General features: G+C 40.2%; 2 protein-coding genes across 12 annotated transcripts in view; one reads left to right on the top strand and one right to left on the bottom strand.

The window, feature by feature from the left end:
* Igsf10 (immunoglobulin superfamily member 10) overlaps window positions 1-3,670 on the top strand; it is a 28,295-nt gene extending 24,625 nt beyond the window's left edge. For all 3 annotated transcript variants that reach the window (XM_052732025.1, XM_052732023.1, XM_052732024.1), the window contains one exon: window positions 1,141-3,670. In XM_052732025.1, coding sequence (XP_052587985.1) covers window positions 1,141-3,049 — 1,909 coding nt within the window. In that variant the 3' untranslated portion in view covers window positions 3,050-3,670. The remainder of the gene's footprint in view (window positions 1-1,140) is intronic.
* Med12l (mediator complex subunit 12L) overlaps window positions 3,078-21,851 on the bottom strand; it is a 341,599-nt gene continuing 322,825 nt past the window's right edge. For all 9 annotated transcript variants that reach the window (XM_052732026.1, XM_052732033.1, XM_052732028.1 and 6 more), the window contains 3 exons: window positions 18,449-18,544; window positions 8,707-8,788; window positions 3,078-6,783 (listed from right to left, as the gene is read on the bottom strand). In XM_052732026.1, coding sequence (XP_052587986.1) covers window positions 6,731-6,783; window positions 8,707-8,788; window positions 18,449-18,544 — 231 coding nt within the window. In that variant the 3' untranslated portion in view covers window positions 3,078-6,730. The remainder of the gene's footprint in view (window positions 6,784-8,706; window positions 8,789-18,448; window positions 18,545-21,851) is intronic.

Raw genomic sequence — 21,851 nt, 5'->3', positions numbered from 1 at the left:
CCATCTGGTGGTCAAATGTGGCAATTACAGGCAATGCACTGGCAGTCCACAGTGCTGGAGCCAATCTGGAAACCAGTCCTTTTACAGGTGCCCAGACAGCAGCAGGCACTTCAGCTTCTAGTGAGTTGTAGACTGGTGCCCTCTGCAGCAGGCAGAGGAGAAATTGTTCTCTAGTTAAATAACTTAATAACTGCCTCATTAATACATTGTAAAAGTATCATCAGGCAATAATTTAACACATACATATGAGTTGTTTTTCCTCATTAGTAGAAAATTTTAATTTTTGTGATTCTATTTGTTTGACATACAAAATGTCTAAGAATTTGCTACTTCCAGCATTCCTCTTACCATGAGCTGTTTTTAAAAATTATATAAAGGAGGTTCACTTGAAGTCTATTTGGAAAATAACCACTGGTCTTAGGTAAATCATACCTTGTTACAGAGTTTTTTAAGCAAATGGCTTAGATAACAGTAAGTGATTTAGATCTTCATTGTAACAGTCTAAGAAATCATCCACACACACACGGGGTGGGGGGGAGGGACAGGATGTGGTAGAAATGGTGATAAGCTTGACTGTGACAATGACTTTCATTTTATCTATATGTCACAATTTCATAAAAAATAACTTACATGCATAAATATGGCAGTCATCTCTTGGTAAGGCTGGAGGGAGATAACATCATACAAATAAGGCCATTTCTACATAGTACAGTATTCTGTAAATGTATATAAATTGGTATCAGATTTTAGTCTTTGCATGTGTTTGTGTAAGGTGTGCCCATGTTCTTGTTGGTGTGTGCATGTGTGGTGCAGAGGTAACTAAACAGCAGGTGTCTTCTGCAATCACTTTCTATGGACCCTAAACCTAGAGCTCATCTATTCAGCTACACTAGCTGTCTAGCATGCTCCAGGGATCCATTGTCTCCATGCCCCGAGTGCTGGGGTTACAGATGCACACTGCCGTTATCTACCTTTTAAGTGGCCACTGGAGATCCCATTCCAGGTCTTACCATTGTACCATTGTGCAATGGGCAGATTACTAACTGAGCCATCTCCTCAGCTCCATATCTAGTCTTTGAAAACGGTAACTTTTCCCACTGTAAGCAGCTACACTTTCACATCTGTCCCTTTCCTTCTTAGAATGGGCAGCCGCATCCATGTTTATCCGAATGGATCCTTAGTTATTGGACCGGTGACAGAAAAAGATGGTGGTGACTACTTGTGTGTGGCAAGGAACAAAATGGGAGACGATCTGATCCTGATGCATGTCCGCCTAAGATTGACACCTGCCAAAATTGAACACAAGCAGCACTTTAAGAAGCAAGTGCTCCATGGGAAAGATTTCCAAGTTGACTGCAAGGCTTCTGGCTCACCTGTGCCTGAGGTATCCTGGAGTTTGCCTGATGGAACAATGATCAACAACGCCATGCAAGCTGATGACAGTGGCCACAGGATCAAGAGGTATACCCTCTTCCACAATGGAACCTTGTATTTCAACAAAGTTGGAATCTCAGAGGAAGGAGATTATATTTGCTATGCCCAGAATACCTTAGGGAAGGATGAAATGAAAGTCCACCTAACCGTTGTAACAGCCATCCCACGGATAAGGCAGAGCGACGAGACCAACATGAGGATCAGGGTTGGAGACACAGCTGTCCTTGACTGTGAGGTCATTGGGGAACCCACACCAAGTATATTTTGGTTGCTGCCGTCCAATGATGTCATTTCATTCTCCAATGACAGGTACATATTTCATGCCAATGGAACTTTGTCTATTAATAAAGTGAAAGTGCTGGACTCTGGGGAGTATGTGTGTGTAGCTCGGAATCCTAGTGGGGATGACACTAAAATGTACAAACTAGACATTGTCTCTAAACCTCCATTAATCAATGGTCTGTACACAAACAGAACTGTTATTAAAGCCACAGCTGTTCGGCACTCAAAAAAACACTTTGACTGCAGAGCAGATGGGATCCCAGCTCCCCAGATCATGTGGATTATGCCAGGTAATATTTTCCTCACAGCTCCATACTATGGAAGCAGAATCACAGTCCATAAGAATGGAACCTTGGAGATTAGGAACATCAGGCTTTCTGATTCAGCAGATTTTATTTGTGTGGCTCGGAATGAAGGGGGAGAGAGTGTGTTGGTGGTGCAGTTAGAAGTACTGGAAATGCTGAGAAGACCAACATTCAGAAATCCATTTAACGAAAAAGTAGTTGCTCAGGTTGGCAAGTCCACAGCACTGAACTGCTCTGCTGATGGGAACCCACCACCTGAAATCATCTGGATTTTACCTGATGGCACACGGCTTTCTAATAGACCACAACATTCTTCGTATCTGATAGCAAGCAATGGTTCTCTCATCATTTATAAAACAACTCGGAACAAGTCAGGAAAGTACCGCTGTGCAGCTAGAAATAAAGTTGGCTATATCGAGAAACTCATCCTATTAGAAATCGGACAGAAGCCAGTTATTCTGACATATGCACTAGGAATGGTAAAAAGTGTCAGTGGAGAATCTCTATCACTGCACTGTCTGTCTGATGGAATCCCAAAGCCAAATGTCAAATGGACTACACCAAGTGGTCATGTCATAGACAGACCCCACGTTAATGGAAAATACATACTGCATGAAAATGGCACATTGGTCATCAAAGAAACAACAGCTTATGACAGGGGGAATTATATCTGTAGGGCTCAAAACAGTGTTGGCTACGCAGTGGTTACTGTTCCAGTGATGATTGTGGCCTACCCTCCCCGAATTATAAATTACCCACCCAGGAGTGTACTCAGGAGGACGGGAGAAGCAGTGCAGCTCCACTGTATGGCCCTGGGAGTCCCCAAGCCAGAGATTATCTGGGAGAGGCCAGGACACTCCCTGCTCCCAAAGGCAAGAGAAAGAAAAACCCATGGAAGTAAGCCGCTTCCCCTACAAGGCACCCTGGTCATTCAGGATCTCCAAACCTCAGATTCTGGAGTCTACAAATGCACAGCCCTGAACCTACTTGGCACTGATTATGCAACAACTTACATTCAAGTCATCTGACAGGAAGTAAAACCAATATTGAACAGAGTCAACATCTGAAGGGTTTATTGTTTTTGTTTTTTGTTTTTTTTTGTTTTTTGGAAGAAGTTTAATCAAAGGCAGCCATAGGCATGGAAATGAATTTGGATACATTTACAGTATTAAATTTACAATGGACATGCAAAAGAGACTTGTAAATAAATGCATTATGAACTGATGCCAAGTGTCTGTGGATTTCAACGCAAACTCTTAACTTAAGGCACTTTGATTTTGCCAACAAATAACAGACATTAAGAGAAAACGATCCACTACAAAATAACAAACAGCTGATGCACCTGAATTTTCAGTAAAGAGACATTTCTCTCACTATCAGTTGCCAGTTGCCTAGTGTCCATCTTCTACCAGTGTTACAAACTTTGCACTCAGAATGGAGACAATGGGAAAGATTAAATTTGCAGTCTATGTAAATCATCACGTACAAATATTTTGTTACTGGTTTATAAACAGTTGGATAGAACCTACAGAAAACAAGCACTGAACTGTTTTGCTTATGATTCAGTTTACCATTTGTTCACACTGAAAATTCTCATTGTTTTAATACCCGCATTAAAAAACAAATAAACAAAACAAAAGCTTTCTACATGTAAAGAGTCGCCTAATGCTCACACATCAGGAAATGTGAAAAAGGAGTTTCATATTTGTCCATACCTCTGTCACTCTGAAAAAGGCTTTACAAGTACAACAAAACTTCTTTGTAACTTTAAAACCTAGCTAAGGCACCCATTGTTTGGAGCCATTTGTAAGAAAGATTTTCTAAGGAGGAATTGCTCTTTTACAAGAGTCTAGATCTCTTATATATAATGAAGTTTCACTGTATTTAAAATTTGAATGTTGTTTTTTTTAATATAATTCACTGTACTTATATTACATGTTTAATTCAACCCAAAGATATATGGGAGTATCATAGATTTACCTCTTTTATTCTAAAGTCTGAGATTTTTCCAGTATAATTTCTCTGGCTTCTGTCCAAATATTCATCTATTTATGAATTGTAGGAGCCTTGTAAATGATAAACAAAAGCCACAGGTCTTATTCAGTTAGCTTAGAACACTGAAACCAAGGCCTTTGTTAGTTTGTGCCAATCATTTGAGACTTAACGCCACTGTGTCTCCATCATGCCTACTTTCTTTGGGCCCCTACCTCTGTCGTGATTGCTGTTAACATTGGTACTCTATGGCTGCCAGAGGTCAAATGATACCTACCTGCCTTCTAATTCTAGATGAGGAGAGGTAAATAAAACAAGAAATGCATCCCTAAAAATAATCAGCCTATAATATAACACATATATAACCAGGAATTATGGTAAGTATACCCAATTCCATTATATTGCAAGGTCTGATCTTTAATAAGAGCTGGGCTTTCCATCTTAAGACAAATTCCTATCTGCAACCCACCAAGAAAATGACAAAGTTTTGCAACAGGGTTTTCCCTTATGACCATTTTGATACCAACCACATGCATTTGCTATGGGGGAAAAAAGCCTCTCAGAGTGCTGAATTAAGTGGCAGTAAATACGACAACTCAATTTAAATTTCCAGTTGCTTTCCTTATAATTAACATACAGGGGAAAACAGCTCTCGGTTTCTCCTCATCTCCCAAAGCATCTCATAACTAGAGGGCCTCAACATGACTTATCTTCCTCATCTCAAGAAACAAAACAAATAGCAACAAAGGTATAAGCATCGCCTTCATGTGCAAACTGATTAATAATTTAACTTCTGCAAAGTGTAAAGTGCATACAAATGCTATGCAATTATAACACTCCTGCTGCTGTTTGCAATATTGAGCTACAAACTGAAACTGGCATTTTAACTATCAATAATCATTGGTTAGAGACCAGAAAGGACAGGGTATGACTCACTCACTAGGCACAACATTCACACTTCGGTGGTTTTGCCAATGCAGTCATGTGGTCGATTACTTCGAAGAAAAATAGCTTGTGAACTGTAAGAATGACTCTGGAGAGGAAAGCAAAGCTGACATGTGAGACCACTGCATTGTCTGAAAGCAGACAGAATGGTCACTGAGTGGAAAGAATGGTCTTTAATGTTTGGCAAAGTCTTTTCCAGCCCAGAGTAAACACAAAACAAGCAGGCTGGAGGGGTATATTTCACAGTGTACAAAGCAGTTCACATGGATGTTGCCATGGCAAAGTAAGCAAACATGTATTTGAGGTCATTTGAATGAGTCAAACTTTGCAATGAGTAACTCACCTAGGAAGATATAAACTATCTATATAATGATCTGTAAAAGAAATTATCTAAAGTTGTACTAGCTACATTTTTAAAAAGTAGTTCTACATGGTTTGCTCTTCATAGACAATCTATTCACAGTATGCTTGACTACATGACATGTGAAATCATATGGCAAAAAGAAAATGAACCCAACAAAGAACATGGGAAGATCCCTACATATGTCTTAAAATGCCCTGCAATTTTCACATTCAAAATTTTATGCATCTAATTCTAAAAAAATATTATATGGAATACTCTTAAGTTACACAAACTGATAATAATTTACTGTATTTTTTTCACTCTAATAGGAGCAAATTACCACATACTTGAACAAAGTTAAAATAGTTACTATTTCTTTATAATAAATTTGATGTATAATTTACTTTTACTTGTGCTTTTTGCACCAGTTTATAAATACAGTATAAGCAATACACAACAAGACAGACACCAACATTAATAATTAAATTCAAAATAGCAAATACTTACCATACAAAATTAACAGTAAGTACACCTTTGATGAATACCAGAGCCTTCTGGACTGGGGAGCCAGATTCTCTGGAAACCAAGTCAAGTCTAAACACAGTAGAATCCAAGGCCAGCTGTGAGACTTGTTTTTGTTTTTGTTTTTTTTCTCAAGTTGGCATGAGGTTCTGAAGAACCAAAACTGGACAGTTATTTTTACCAAAACGGCAGTAAATAATAAATGAACTGATTCCACCGTGGCTCTTCCAGCCTCCAGCAGTTCTATGTTGTACTTCCATGAAGAATCTTGTGAGAGCTCGTGCCACTGGAAACAAAGGGGAGTGCAGCCACTTCTAAGAGGCTCCCGCGCATCTCAGGGTGGCTCGCGCAGAAGCCCCAAAAAAGCGGAAGTACTAAGCAACAATCTGTTTCAGCACCTTTGGACCACAACAAAAGCAAAGCAAAGTCCTTCATAAATGTGAACAAAGTTTATAAAGTGCTTATGAAATGATCAACATTTAAAATTAGAATGATGCAAATAAATGAAAAGCGAGTGTATCATACTCCTGTGAGAACTGCCGTATCTTTCAAATCAGTAGTTTGGTCCACCACAGGTTAAAAAAAATCATTAATTAATACATAAATATTTAAACCTACCGTAATTCATTCTTTATGTAAATATGAGATAAAAAGCACCAGTTTCAAAAGGTCTGCTACCACACTATCTGGAGTAGGCCTGCATGATCCACATTTTAAAACCTATTTTGAATATGATAAAACCAAACCACAACTTCTTTACTTATTTAAATACCTCTGCATGAAATGGAGCACAAAATATAGAAAACATAAATAACTCAAAGACCAAAGGAGACTTCTTATGATGACTAATAAATCTGATTTTCTGTTTTTCAGTGCAAACATAAACGTCACATCTTCTCTTTCAGATTCAAAAGTGTGAAGGATGCGCACAGGGAGTCACTCCTTGCTGTGGCTGGTTACCTAGGAGAAAAGCAAAGTTAAGAGTTACAGGTGCAAATTTGTGCAGCAGATAATGTTTCCTCATTGGTGCGCCTCTCAATGACAGCCTCCGGTATGGGGGAACAGACCAACTGGCTAGACCCAGGGCCAATAATCACGTAGGGTGACCAAATGTGTTCTGTAGAGGGGCCAGAGTCTCACACCTGCCAACACAATGCCTTGGAATTAGAGGCACTGACTGACTCATCTGATGTGTTCAAGAGCTGTGTTCCAGCCTATGGTAGACAGCAGAGCAAGCAGACATGCTCTTCAGATCAGTGTGACACACACAACTCCTCAGTACTGACTTATAAACACCACAACGCCAATCTTTGCCTTCAGATTGTATCCTCGGCAAGAATTTTACCTTGAAAATCTCACTATATTTCATTGTTTTAATCACAAATTATTTCATAAAGCATACCTACTAAGCAACAGTTGGGAAAAAAACTGATTTTACTTGATGTAACCAAAATTAAGCAAGGCTATAAGAAAAAAAAAGACATATATTTCAACTTTGGAAATGAAAAAAATCTCATGTATGTATTCACTGAACATGGTGATGTGTCACATAAAGACACAAGCAAGTATACATTGTATGCTGAAGACCAAAAAAAAAGGAAAATCAAGATATTAAGTATGACTGGTAGGGACCCAAGGAGTAGGGGTTGAGGGAATTCTCTCTGACAGGAAACCAACATGCAGAACAGACAGGCAGAAAGCTGATACATACTACCCATCAGCCACAAATGGATACGACACCACTGTCAGCATGTGGTGGACTTCACTCTACAACTCAGAAACAGTGAATCTGAAGGCTGGGGGTTAAGTGTTTGTCTTCTTCCTCTACACAGATGGGAAAATGTGACCCAGTCAATAATGGCCTTGTCGGCAAAGACCTCAGGTCTTCTAACTCCAGGCCAGACTCTAAGCCACTGTGTTTCACAGCACAGAGTGCTCACTCCCATTTCTAAAAGGACTCTGTCCTGGGATTCCAGTATAGAGGTGATCCAACTCATGAGCACAGGCTGAATTTCCCCTTACACAGCGGTGCTAGTGTTGTAAAAATGGCATCTGGGCATGGAGTTGTAGTCAAGCAGTAGAACATGTGTCTGGCACACAGGAAGCCCGGGGTTCTATACTCAGCACCATAAAACAAAACCAAAAAGGAAAAATGGGAGTCTAGCTGTGCTTTGAGAAGTTCACATAGAAGCAAAAGGAAAATAATGAATTAAGGAAAAAATTGTGGCTTTTCCAGGCAAGGAAACAAGTTAAGTCCAAAGCCAATCAAAACTAAAACAAAATAAAACACCTTAGACTAAGGTAAACATGAAAAAAATCTATGTACATATGTACATATGTATGTATGTATGTATGTATGTATATATGTATTAACAAAAAGAGGTCAAATAAAGAGGCTATCAACTTGAGAGTGCAGGTATAGGAGGGGTTTAACGGAAAGTAGCTGAGAGGTGCTAAACAGAAGAAAGGGAGGAGGTAATTCAATATTAAATTATATTTCAATTAAACATAATTAAAACGGTACTGAAATCGGGAGTCAGATATCAGGGTAAGAATGGTCAGAGAAGCAGAAGAAGTCCCAGTGACCTCCTCTCTCTTCCTTTCCTCAATTCAAAAGGACTGTGATCTCTCTCTGCCTCGCCTTACTACTTCCTGTCTCCTATCTGTCCTGTCCTCCTCCAAAACCTCTATGGTTAACTGTGGTCAGCCAGTGGCTAGCTCTGCCCTCTAACTCAAAGCAAACTTTATTGTCAGAATGTGACTAAAATATCACACACCACGGTGCAGAGAACCCAGTGTCATTTCTGAGGAGTTACCACTGCGTCAGGCTTGTTGCTGCTGATTTCCAGGTCTCCCCCAGCTCCATGTGAGACAGGTACTTACTAGAAAGCTGCTTCTGGAGCTGTCGCACCAGGGCGGCTGTCTGTTGTTGCTGCTGGGTCTGCTGCAAGCCTTGCCTGGGGAACTGCAATGGCAACAAGTGGAAACAAGTGGAACGGTGAATCAGCCACCATGCTACACAAGGCATAGGTCGCACCTTGGGTTGTCTAATGAACTTTCCCACACTTGAGAAAAGGCTCATGTCCAGTGTGGATAAACTCTATCTTGTCTACTGTACATCTCAATATGTGGCTGGTAAACAGTGTCGTTCACGTAGGCATTTATTTTTCGAGTCTCTAGGTCCACACTACAGAGGTAGCCTACTCACTTAAAGACCACTGTCATCTCACTCTTCACCAGCTGGAGGCACATCCTAACAGTCTGAGTCCCTCTTGTTGAAAGCTCTCTGGTGTGGAGACTGTCCAATGCCAACAGACCCACCCCATGGACAGACAAGAACCTGTGAGGCAGAGCATGCCCTTGCTAGTGGAACCTCATCTGGGCCATGACCTCTACCTACCAGCCAGGGCAGGGTGAGCAGAGCTGGACACCAAGAGCTCAGGCTTGAAGGGGTTTTCTCCTAGTGCTGTGTGAGGGAGACCAGAAGTATAATATGAGGAACTTACACTACAGTTCTTTCCATCAAGCTCACACAATAAACTGTGGCTAATGTTCAAAGGTGGAGGAGGACTGACCAATATTTGGCAGAAGAAAAATGAGTTTTGGTTAGAATCACCAGCCATACTGTGTCATTTCTGAACTGCAGATGTCAGACCACAGCTCTTTCTTGTGTGTCCTCCTTTCTCCTTGGCTGCCGTCTTGCTGTCTGGAAACAATCGGAATGCTCTGAAACAAGTCTCCCTTCGTCATACGCAGAGTACTGGTCCCTTCCCATTTACCTCAGTCTGTGCTCTGTTTGCCCGTCTACCTGTATGGAATGAACTGAGCAGGCTGGCACAGCACCCTAGAGAGCACCCCAGGAAATGGAAGGGAACGAGCAGGACCAGGCTAGGAAGGAGCACAGGAAAGCTTTGCTTTATTTTGCCAGCTTTTTCCACAGTGGCTCTCTGTTGGCCAAGTGCATCCAAGCAGGAAGGCAGGTTCTCCCATCAGATAACCTGACTCTCTCCATCTCCACTCTTCTGCCTCCATGAGGCTTAGAGGCCTGATGTGCCTGTAACACATTTGAGTTGCTTTTCCTTAATCTGCCTCACATCTCTGAGGAGTTTTTAAAAAGACCATTCTCAATGTGAATGCAAAATAATTCTGTCTTCCTTGAAGATCCTCAGTATGATTGAAAGTAGCCTAGGATTGTAAGCAGTGTAGGAAATACAAAAACAGAATGCAGAGCTAAATGCAAATTTCAGATAAACAATGAATAATTTTTATTTCACTAATATTTAATATTTCATGTGACAAAAACTGCATTTAGTTCAAGTACCCAAACAGAATATTTGAGATAACACGTTTGCTAATTGCTTGCCTGAAATTCAAATATAACTGAAAGTCCTAATCTAGACAGTATTGCCAAGTTGACTCTTAAGTGTATATGACACCTAAAGCTGATAGGCCATTTCTAATACCAGTGTTATATCCTCCCCCCCTCCACATACAGTTCTGGGAAAACAGAATAAAATTCATCCTTTTATATGGAAAAGTCAGAAAGGTAAGTGCTTTCTTTTTAAGTCAACTGTTTCTATGCTTATCCAGAATCCTCTTTAACAATTCCTTCTCCATGCCATGCACTCTACTAGGAACTATAAACACATATTGCCACACTTCATCCTGATGTAGGATCGACCACCCTAAATTTGTCCCACCTATTTGGGACAGCTGTGTTTGAATTCAGTGTATGTCAAAGGTTAACTCTCCCCATGTCATGAAGCTTTAGCCCTTCCCACACACTGCACTTAGGCAGTCAGGCATCCACATGGCTGCTTTACATGGGAAACACGGAAAGAGCTGAATGTCTGTTTTAGTCAGCTTTTGCTGTTTACGCTTGCATTTTCGGAGGTATTTGAATTTGGGCAACAAATACAAAGGACTATGAACCTTTACTACTAATATTTTCATGATACAGATTAGAGTTGTGTCATTTGGCTTCTGAATCCCAAGGGCATTCTGATAACTATCTTAATTTCTCTGAACAGAACATATGAATTCCTTGAGGAAGACGAGTATAACACTTTTGCCTGTGGTCAAAATTACAGTAACCATGAACTATTGCTGCTGTTGTGTCTATTTTTGAAAGGCAAAATGCAATACAATGGTATCCTTACCTAAGGACCACTGTTGAGGTCACCTAATTAAGACTGTAAAATGAAAAGAAAATGCTTAGTAGCATAGTGTGAATAATATTTCCTTAAACGTTGGAAGCAGCTTTAAAGAAAAGATGAACTACATCTGTTAAATGGAGTTGAAAGTAATTTAATCATAACCTATGAACCTTAAAAAGACTGTAAGTCAACAACTAAAACTATGACACAGATTGGGCCACCACACACATTTCCCCAGAACGGGCAGAGTCCACTGTTAGCTGTCCTTCCTTCACAGAAGGCAAATGACACAAGCATGGCCACTAAGTTGTCACCACACTTAACTGATAGCCATGGGCTTTTCTTAACTTTTCATTTCACAGAAAAGTTTCCTGATGACAACTTAAAGAGGTGGCAATTTCTGTCCTAAGGCAATTTTGACCTTAAAAACATTTTATCACAGTGATCAACTTGGCCAAGGGTGTTGGTAGTCACTGTCTACCATGCCCTAATGCTACCAACTAAAGGGGACCAAGAAAGGTAACAGTCAAAAGTAAGAGATCAATACTGCCTTTCAAGGTCACTTACATGCAAGCTTTCCACCATGGGCTCCCCACATTTCTCTATCTTTTGATCTCTGTTAGGGTTTCAATTATATCATTCAAAATAAAAAAAGCTACAGTCCTAAACCCCAGGACCTTAGATTGTGACCTCACTTGGACAGACGGCCTTTCCAGAAGCAACCAAGTCAAAATGCACTTATTATAATGGAATCTAATACAACATGAATGGCATCGTCATCAAAAGGGAAACATGGGCGCACTGGTGCAAACCGCGAGAATGCCGTGTGAAGCTGGAACAGAGCCTGGATGCTAACGACAGCTAGTGCACTGTGAGAAGCTGGAGCAGAGGTATGGCACAGGCTCACCCACCAACACGCAGCAGGAACCAATACTGTTGACTCAGGATCTTTCACTTCCAGTTCCCAGAATAGGGAACTTTGTATGACTGTCCTAGCAAACCAATACAACCTCTGAAGCTCTTCAACTAAAAAGATAACACCACCATATGCTACTTGCCATGTACAACACTGTCCTTCAGCCATTTCCTATGATTCTCTGTCCCCTGATGGCAAAGAGTACAGTGGAGAGACTTCCATGGCATGCTGCCTAACACCTGACAGGGTGCTGGCCTCTACTGAATATACCAAGTAAGCACTTACTGAACTCCACTGTAACCATTGGCAGACAGTGAATGGCAGGGCAAGTCACCAAGAGGGTGGTAAGTGCTACTTACTGGTCCCTTCATGCAGCATTAATCAGAACCCCAGAGGAGTTCAAGCTCACCTCTCCTCAGCAGCCAGCTCATCACCCTCTTCTCCAAAGACAGGAACTGAATGGGGGAGCAGGCCCGAACCAAGAGCTGGATCTGCTAGAGATGTTTATTATGACTAGAATCCAAGGTGTTTAAAAAATAGTGAATTTCGCCGGGCGGTGGTGGTGCACGCCTTTAATCCCAGCACTCGGGAGGCAGAGGCAGGCAGATCTCTGTGAGTTGGAGGCCAGCCTGGTCTACAAAGTGAGTTCCAGGAAAGGCGCAAAACTACACAGAGAAACCCTGCCTTGAAAACCAAAAAAAAAAAAAAAAAAAACAAAAACAGTGAATCTCAGTGAAAGCAATCAAAAAGGAAATGTCAAGCCGGGCGGTGGTGGCACAAGCCTTTAATCCCAGCACTCGGGAGGCAGAGCCAGGCGATCTCTGTGAGTTCGAGGCCAGCCTGGACTACCAAGTGAGTTCCAGGAAAGGCACAAAGCTACACAGAGAAATCCTGTCTCAAAAACCAAAAAAAAAAGGAAATGTGAATTTTTTTCTTAAGTTTGCTGAGGCCTTGTGCCCTTGTTATTGACATACACAAGTAGTTAAAAATATTTTTAACTTGTTTTCTATTATGTGACAACCAAAAAGAGGTATAGAATGCATACCAAAATACCTTTAACAGTATTAATTTTGAAACTAGCAACAGTCCAAATTTTTACCAGCAGAGGAATGGTTCAGCAATTGTAAAAACACGACTACATCATCATCACCATCTTTTAAAAGTATGTGTATATCCAAGTGTAGTAGCACATACTTTAACTCCAGTATTGAGGAGGCAGAGGCAGGCATCTCTGTTAGTCAGAGGCCAGCCTGAGCTAATAGTGAAATCCAGGAGAGCCAGTACTACATAGTGGGATGCTGTCTCAAAAAAGGGGGGGGTGGTGGTGACGAGAAGGCTCAGTTGTTAAAGGCTAGGCTCAGAACTAATAAATAAATAAATATCATAGGTGCACAAGAGTACTATATAACGTATACCTAAGAAAGAATTATGATGATGTGAATGTCTAACAGTATAAACCATGCATGCCTATAATTTCTAATGCTGAAATTGAACACTTAGATCTGAACATTTTAAGTTTCCTAGCCCTTCTTAAGACACACACACACACACACACACACACACACACACACACACACACACACACACCATTTGGTCCCTGTGCTATAACTCCTGCTTGAATTATTTAGGAGAGACTGCTCTCTATGGAAACAATACTGTGTCTTAATGAGAACTTAAAGCATTCTGCCAAATAGGAAAAAAAAAAAAGTAAACCACCCACTACATATCTCGTTAAATTTACTATTAATACTTTTATTTCTCTTAAATTACTTTCTCACGAGCATAATGAGGAAAAATGTCATCTTCCATGTTCTGAATTACCTGCTCAGTCCTTGGGAAGGAAATATGTTAAAGCCAGTGGATAAAATACAATCTATATCATTAAAAACCACCAGTACTGCCTTAGAAATTGTTATAAAATTTGCATGTTCTTTACACACTATAACTGAAGTAAATAGTTACAGAACTATGATCTGAGTACAAACGTGTCAAGTTCCCTCTGATGGGCTATGCCTCCATGCTAGTCAGTCATTGGATTATCTCATTGACGTTGCATACCTCTGTTGCTGCTTTTTAAATGACATCTGGGAGGTTTAAAGAAATTTTCCTTCCAGACCTAGAAATACAGTTGAGTAACAGAATTATGCTTCTTTGTTTACCCTTTACCAAACAACTACTAAAGCTGAAGCATTTGGTACTGCCATCCACCAGGAATTATGCAGCACATGCTATGACCAGAGCTAGTGTTAGACCTTCAATAAGTCCTTTTATAGTTCTCAAATGTGTGGTTTGAATAAGAATGGTCTCCAAAGGCTCATATGTTTGGACTGTTTATGAAGAATTATGAGGGGTAGCTTTTTTTGGAGGAGATATGTCACTGGGGGTGGGCTTTGAGATTTCAAAAGCTCATGCCAGACCCAGTCTTCTGTTCTCTTTCTGCCTCTGACCTGCAGATCAGATGTTAGCACTCAGCTACTATTCTAGCCCCATGTCTGCCTGATAGCTGCAGGCCATCTCACCATGACGGTCACGGACTCAGCCTTTGAAGCTGTATGCAAGTCCCCAACAAAATGTTTTATGTTGCCTTCATCATGGTGTCTCTTCTCACCAACAGAGAAGTAACCAAGATATCATATATCATATTATGTATGAACTGAGGTAAGATTTAGTAACAGGTAGAAGAAAATCACTCACCCAACCCTCAACCTAACCCCCAAATACAAAGCCTACTGTAGAGGGCAGAGGTTAACACCCAACATTATTCTCTGTCACTTTCTCCCTTATATTTTTGAACCTAGAGTTCACCAATGGCTAGGCTGATGAGCCAGTGAGCTCTGGCAATCCTGCTGTTTCCACTTGCCCAGTGGTGGAGTTACAGGCCCACACTGCCAAGCCTGGCCTTTTGTGTGTAGGTGCTGGGAATCTGAAGTCAGATTCTCATGCTTTTATGCCAAGGACTTTTCCAAATGAGCCATATCCTCAGCTCCTAAAGCCATTTCTTTTTAAAGTAACAATGGCATATCTTAGGATGGCAGCTATGTATCTGTGTAACTGAATGTTTAAAATTATCTGGGCTGGAAAGATGGCTCAGCCATTAAAGGCTAGGCTCACACCCAAAAAAATATAAAATTATCTATAAGAAAAAATATAGAATATAAATAACTATAGGTAATCGAAATACAGAATTTTATTATTTGTGAGGAACATAGCATGCATATTTCATTTAATTACATACCTGAATCAAAAGTTTAAAATATGCAATAATTAACTGTAGTGAAAGTTTTCCTGTGTCCCACCCAGTCCACAGCTGCTCAGACCCAAGTAAACACACAGAGGCTTATATTAATTAAAACTGCTTGGCCATTAGCTCAGGCTAACTACTGACTAGCTCTTACACTTAAACTCAGCCCATTTTTGTTAATCTATATGTTGCTACATGTTCCATGGCTTTACCTGTGTGCCATTACATGCTGCTCCATGGACGGTGGGCTGGCGTCTCCTGATTCAGCCTTCCTCTCCCCGGAATTCTCCTTATCTGCTTATCCTGCCTATACTACCTGCCTGGCTACTGGCCAATCAGCATTTTATTAAACCAGTGTACAAAAGCATTATCCCATAGCAATGATCATATATTCAATAATAATTGTAGTTCTAAATTTAAAGTTTGTGTTTTTGTTAAAATGGTATTGTACAAACATTTTCTTGTTAGCAACTGCTAGCTATACAAGTTATCATTCTCAAATTATTGGGTCCCTTACGTTTAATAATAAAGGACTCATGTGCATCATAAATCACTAGAAGGGCCTAACTATGTGATAGTTCCTTCCATTAGTATCACACACAACACTGCAGTAACAAGAGCACCACAGCATGAGAACCTCTGTTTTATATTAGGATGGAAAGAGTTAGGATTTTCCCAGTTACCATCAAATGTTCCAAATACTCAACACGACCTATCTGTAGAAACTTTGGTTTTCTGTCAAAACACCTTTAGAATGTCTTGTGTAGAGAAAGAAAACACTGAGACTACTCTTAAGTTTTCCTTGTCTGACATAATAACCTATTCAACAGAAAGAACGGTTTTTATTGTTTTACAGTCTCGGGGATCAAACCCAGGGTCTTGCACATGCTGGGCAAGTGCCCTTCTCACTGAGCTACATCTTTAGCCTTAGGTTATTTAAATCAGCAAATTTCATCTAACTGATGCTATATAAAAACAAATACTTAGTACAGCTGGAAGAAGGATGTAAACAGTTCCTAGTAGTGGCAAATTTTTAAATCAAAGAGTCAAATGCTAGATTTCACTTTAAAGATATGCTTTCTGGGGATGGAGAGATGGTTCAGCATTAAGAGTCAACACTGCTCTTTCATATGACCTGAGTTTAGCTCTTAACACCCAAGTCACTTCAGGCAGCTGACAACTGCCTTTATCTGCAGTTCCAATGCCTTCTCTCGTCTCTGTGTGCACTTTACTCACACAAATATACAGATAATTAAAACAAATAAAATCTTAAAAACCATTCTTTGTATTTGAAACATGACTTAAAGAAAGACAAACAACCAAGGGAACGTTCTCCCTTTGAGTAGAATATCAGGCAATAAAAACAAAACAGCATTTGGATTGGAAGTAAGCATGTTTCTCCTTCTACAGCAGAAATGGAAAGACATAGTTAGTCACTATCAACACTGGTGAGTGAGTGTCTAATGGGCAGTAGGACAGATCGGCTGAAACCATTCCCATACATTATACATTACTTTATGGTGGAAAACGATCAAACATCACCTCCACAGCGCTTATAAATATTCTTGTGATTCACTGATGGGTCACTGCAGCATCTCTTCAATATGTAAACTGGTTGATGTCAAGATTAAGCAGTAAATTAGGCTGAGTAACATTTAAAAAATAAACAGCTACCCTATCATCACTAAGACAAAGTGTGGGGCACTTTGGAATTGTTGCAAACTCCATATGGGAAAAGCAGACATGGAAGCTGAATAGTGAGTGTACGCTAAAGCACAGCCAGGAAAACACAGGCAGTGAAGGACACCAAAGTACCACTGCTGTAATCTGCAAAAACCCATTTATACATCATAATATCACATCAGCATTCAACTTCCTGACTTCAGAAATCACAGCCAGGGACTTTGATGTTTGTGGGTTTGTTTGTTGTGCAGGGCCTCACTCATGATAGGCAAGCACTCTACTAACTGAACTACACCGCCACCCATCTTGCTCTAGGGAAAAAAAACAAATCGAAATATTTAGCATTAAAGAGGTCCATGGCTGTAGCTTACTGATATGTGGAGATCAGGAAACACTAAGCTGGAACTAAAGGAAGAAAGAGAATCGTAAAGCAAATGTGGCGTCCCGGCACTGAGTGGGCACAGGTGAAGGACTCAGGGAGATTCTCTGTACTCTTCCTAAAACTTTTCTGTGGGTTTGAACTATGTCAAAAACAAGTTAGAACTTACTTCTAGGAGGAACACTGGGCCTAAGAGCAGTATTCCATCTGAATGTCTTTTTTTTAACAGGATTTCTAAAAAGCAGTCCTAACTAGCTTTATGCTCCAAATGACAAAGAAGCAAGTTTCACACTGCCTCTACTTAAAAAAAAAAAAAAAAAAAAAATCGCTGAAGTAGATTGCAATAAATGTCATAAATATTTTTAAAACAAAAATAATCAAAACTGGAAAAAGCTAGAAGCTTGGTATGAACGAACTACAAAAAGGGGACTCAGCTAGCCAAAGCAGCATGTGCTCTGTGCTAGGGGAATCCTTACCAAGCTGATACCACAGTAGGATCCTGCTTGGGTCAAAGCTAAACCAAGTCATTCTACCAACCCTCTGGCTAACGTGCTGCCACGGCTCCGTGCTACCCTTCTTCACTGCAGATCTGTGACGCTGTTTTTCAAATCCTGTGGTGACACACACCTGCACTGGTGCTTCCCAGTGGCAATGAGGACAGCAACCTGCAAGCCTCAGGTAGAACAAGCCACTGAAAATCACCGGAGCTCTCAAAACCTCCATATTATGTACCTATTCCCAAATTCAGTTTGAAAATTGAAAGAAGTGGACTGTAGAGTATGAACAACATGCAAATTTTGCAGAAAATACTAACTGGGTAAAAACAGATTTTGTTTAATTATTAAGACCACATTTTACAAAGTACTTTCATGCTTTCTAAGAATGTTATAAAAAAACTAAGTAAGATAATCTTAACATATATATGAAATCATTCTTTACTGTTTATAGAAAATGACTTAATATCTCACGGGTAAGGTTTTCATCCATTGAATGCTTTACATTTTTTCTTCAAAAAGGAAAATGGTGTTATTTATTAAAGCAAAATTTTTATTTGAATATTGAAATTTTTATTAGTGTATATTAATTATTCATTAAAAAGAAAATATGCCAACTACTATACCAACAAAACCCTGACAGAGTTATAGGGAAACTGGTCAGGCATACTTTATTCTGAAAATTTCATGGCTATGGACAATGCACCTGCTTTAAAGAAGAAACCCACATCCTGGTTCCAAAACACCAGGCCTTACCAAAGGCTGCTGGGGCTGCATTGCTTGGAGACCAAGGGCCTGACTCTGGGGCTGTGAGGGCTGCTGGGGCTGGGGGGCCTGCTGGGGCTGCTGCATCTAGAAAGAAAGAAAAAGATTATGGTAGACCCTTGAAATTGTGGGGCTAGGACACGTCTGAATAGCCTTTACTACTATACATTTTTATCCATTCCATTGCAGCAAAATGATGGGGGATATATTCTCAAAAATGTGTCATGGGTGATTCTTGCATTGTCTGAACACTGTATGATGTACTTAGAAAAACATAGGTAGTGTAGCCAACCACATTCCTGGGCTGTATGATACACTGGATAGCTTATTACTAGGGCCACGATGACCAAAATGAAATAAGATTGAATTAGGCACAAGATAAATGATGCAATTTAGAGGCATGAAAAACACAAGGTGCCTAAGGCTGCTGCTGCTAAGACACAGCAAGCATACTGTTTTACCGTGAACTGTTTCCCCCTAGTGTTCATCATTCAACCCAGGGTCTCATGCATCCTAAGCAAGTGCTCGACTGCTGAGGTACATCTCTAATAATGAAAGGTATTTTAGTAAGTAGAGTTATACTCCAAAATAACAATACAGAGTGCAGGGAATAAGCAGACACACGGGGGGGGGGGGGGGGGGGGGGGGAGATGACTCTTTTCTAGTATTAAGCACTTCACGTTAACTACCGTGATGCCTTTAAATAATTGGCAGTGGGGTCACAACTCCTTACGCCAGAAATGTCCAAACACATTTGCAGTGTGCTGTGATGATGCTGTGATGTTAATGAAGGCTATGACGTCATGAGGTAAAGGAGGTTTTTAGCTGCACTAAAATCGGAAGGGACCACTGTCCCATCAGCCAGTCACTGACAGAAATGGCATTATGTGAAGCAAGACTGTAACCTTTCATCTTCCATCTTGACTTTGGCAAACCTTGCTCTTCCTTCAAGTGTAAGATACGACTCTGTTCCTCCAGGAAGTCTCCTCAGACCACCCCACACTCAAGTTCTCTTCCTCTGGCAGCCAGTGCTCACTGTCCAGGGTCACCCTGTGCACTTACTGTTTCGGCTTTGTTCACACCCTCTGCCTGGCCCCCCACAAGCTACCTATTTCATACTGCCAGGTGCTACAAGCAGCATTCAGGAACTCTCTTCTCTATGGTTCTTGGGGGACCCCTGTGGAGTCCACTTTTATTTTTTATAGGATATAAACTATCCCATAGAGTTTCTGAGATAAATTACCAGCACAAAACTAGAAAGCATGTCCAGACTAAGTTGGCTCAAATACATAGCTCTTGGAAAACAATTCTAAGTCACAGAAGAATCAATGTATGCACCAGGTGGGAAGGCAAAAAAAAAAAAAAAGTATTTTCTCTCATTGGCCTTTAATTACTCCATCCAAATACTTCATTCTGATGACCCGACTAGACTTTCATCATAGGCATTTTTCAACTTTGTCTACATATTATTCCCCAAATTACTTTTTTAAAGAGTGAAAACAATAAGTTGCTACTGCCAGATCTGCAGTACTTATAGATTTGGCATCCTAGCAGAGGTCCAGAGAGGGTGAGTCTCAAAATGAGCAATGTAGGTTGAACGAGAAGCATTGCAATATGAAGCCACCATTCACTTTGGTTCTCTGCAAAAATCTTTCAAGAAAGATGAACTCAACTTCTCAATTGCTGACTTTTTCCTTTATGCCAATAGCCAATCAAAAAAAGAGGAATGAATGTAGTTCAGACACAGGAACAAATCACCTTCCTTTCTCTATTGTTGAGATATTGTTGATAAGAAATATTATTGGGGCATGCACTAACAGGGAAAAAGGTTCATGTTACCTAGTCAGGAAATGACTTATTTGCAACCTTGAAAATGCCCTCGGAAGGCAGAGTGTGGTAAGTAAGCAATGCAGCAAGGTTCCTTGGTGAGTTGGAAGTAACAAATCTTTAACACAGAGACATTCAAATAGCTGTCCTGAAAAATATCTCCAAACTTGTAGAAAGGTGGCTTAAGAATATATCATTCTCTGCTTAATAGTTATCTTAGTAAAAATATTGTAAAGAACATCAAACCAGTGCTTTACTTGAGTTTTCTTATTTAATCCTGATGCATGGGTAAATAAATCTTTCCATTTTATTAATGCCAAAATTCAAGAGTATGTTTTCTGTTTTTGTTTTTTCCACCTTGGCAATAGCATCTATACAATGAATAGGACTACACATTGGTAGGCTAGACTCATGCAAATCAGTTATCATATATTATGAGTAATGTATCACAACTTTTAAAACAGTATATCCACAATGAGAATGTGATCATGGCTACCTTATAAACCAGAGCTCAGTTCTAGAGGGCTTGTCTTGACTTTTTGTTACCTTTTGATACAATCCACTACAATTCTGCAGATCATACTAGATGGAGACTTCCACTTCACTTGGGCTTATGACTGAAATTCTTAGGGGAGCTATTCTTTTCCTTCTCTCTATCCAATGGGAAATTTGAGATACACAATTTCCTTTGTGTTCCTTTCTGCATGACTGCTTTCTTGCCTGTTTATCTCACAGAACATAGACAGTTCTTCCCTTGTGCATACCCAGTTCCACCAGATTCCACATTTCCCAGTATTTCTATGTAGGTACATAAAATAAAGCTGCACCTCATTTTGGACTAGAAATGAGACTCCACTTTAACAGTCTTATCAAGAAATCTCCAACACAAAAACATCACTTGTTAATAATGAAAAAAAAAATGGCACAGATTTAACATAATAGCCAGCCTGCCAGCCTTCCCTTCATCCTTCATTCTAGTGCTGGGGATTAAACCCAGGGCCTTGTGCATGCTAGGAAGGTGCTTTACCAATGAGCCACATCCTCCAACCACAATAATGCTGGAACAAGGAAATAAGAAATAAGAATGTGCTGAAGGGAGGAACTGTTTACCTAGAAGTCTCAAGTATTTATATCGAACAAAAAGTGATACCTTTCTGGATTCTAACACAGAACCTTCTGAATTATGTCACCTCTGCTTCTCTAAGCCATGGCTTAAGTAGAGTAGAGTGTGGTAGAAACACAATGTCATGAACATCGAAGAAATGGCTGAAAACTGTGTTTGCTCCTGTCTGTTTCTCCCTCATGTATATGAAATTTTGCGTTCAAATCATAGGCCCTTAGTCAATTAGCAACTAGGCAAGCTGAGGTTCACATTTAAACTAAGGCATCTATGTGCCTCCCCACCCCCGCACCTGAAGTTTCGGGGAAAGGAAATGGTTCTGTAAAATGGAGTCTCCTGCTCATGGTCTGGCAGGTACAGAGAGAAGAAAATTCTACCTTCTTGGAACTACAGTGTACTAGCTAAGTTGCTAGTGTCAAATACACAGGGCTCCTTGGAACGGAATAC

Source organism: Peromyscus californicus, unplaced genomic scaffold (genome assembly GCF_007827085.1).
Source record: "Peromyscus californicus insignis strain IS unplaced genomic scaffold, ASM782708v3 Scaffold_9__1_contigs__length_137607984, whole genome shotgun sequence".
NCBI classification, from domain to species: domain Eukaryota; kingdom Metazoa; phylum Chordata; class Mammalia; order Rodentia; family Cricetidae; genus Peromyscus; species Peromyscus californicus.
This window is presented reverse-complemented; position numbering and strand designations above follow the sequence as displayed.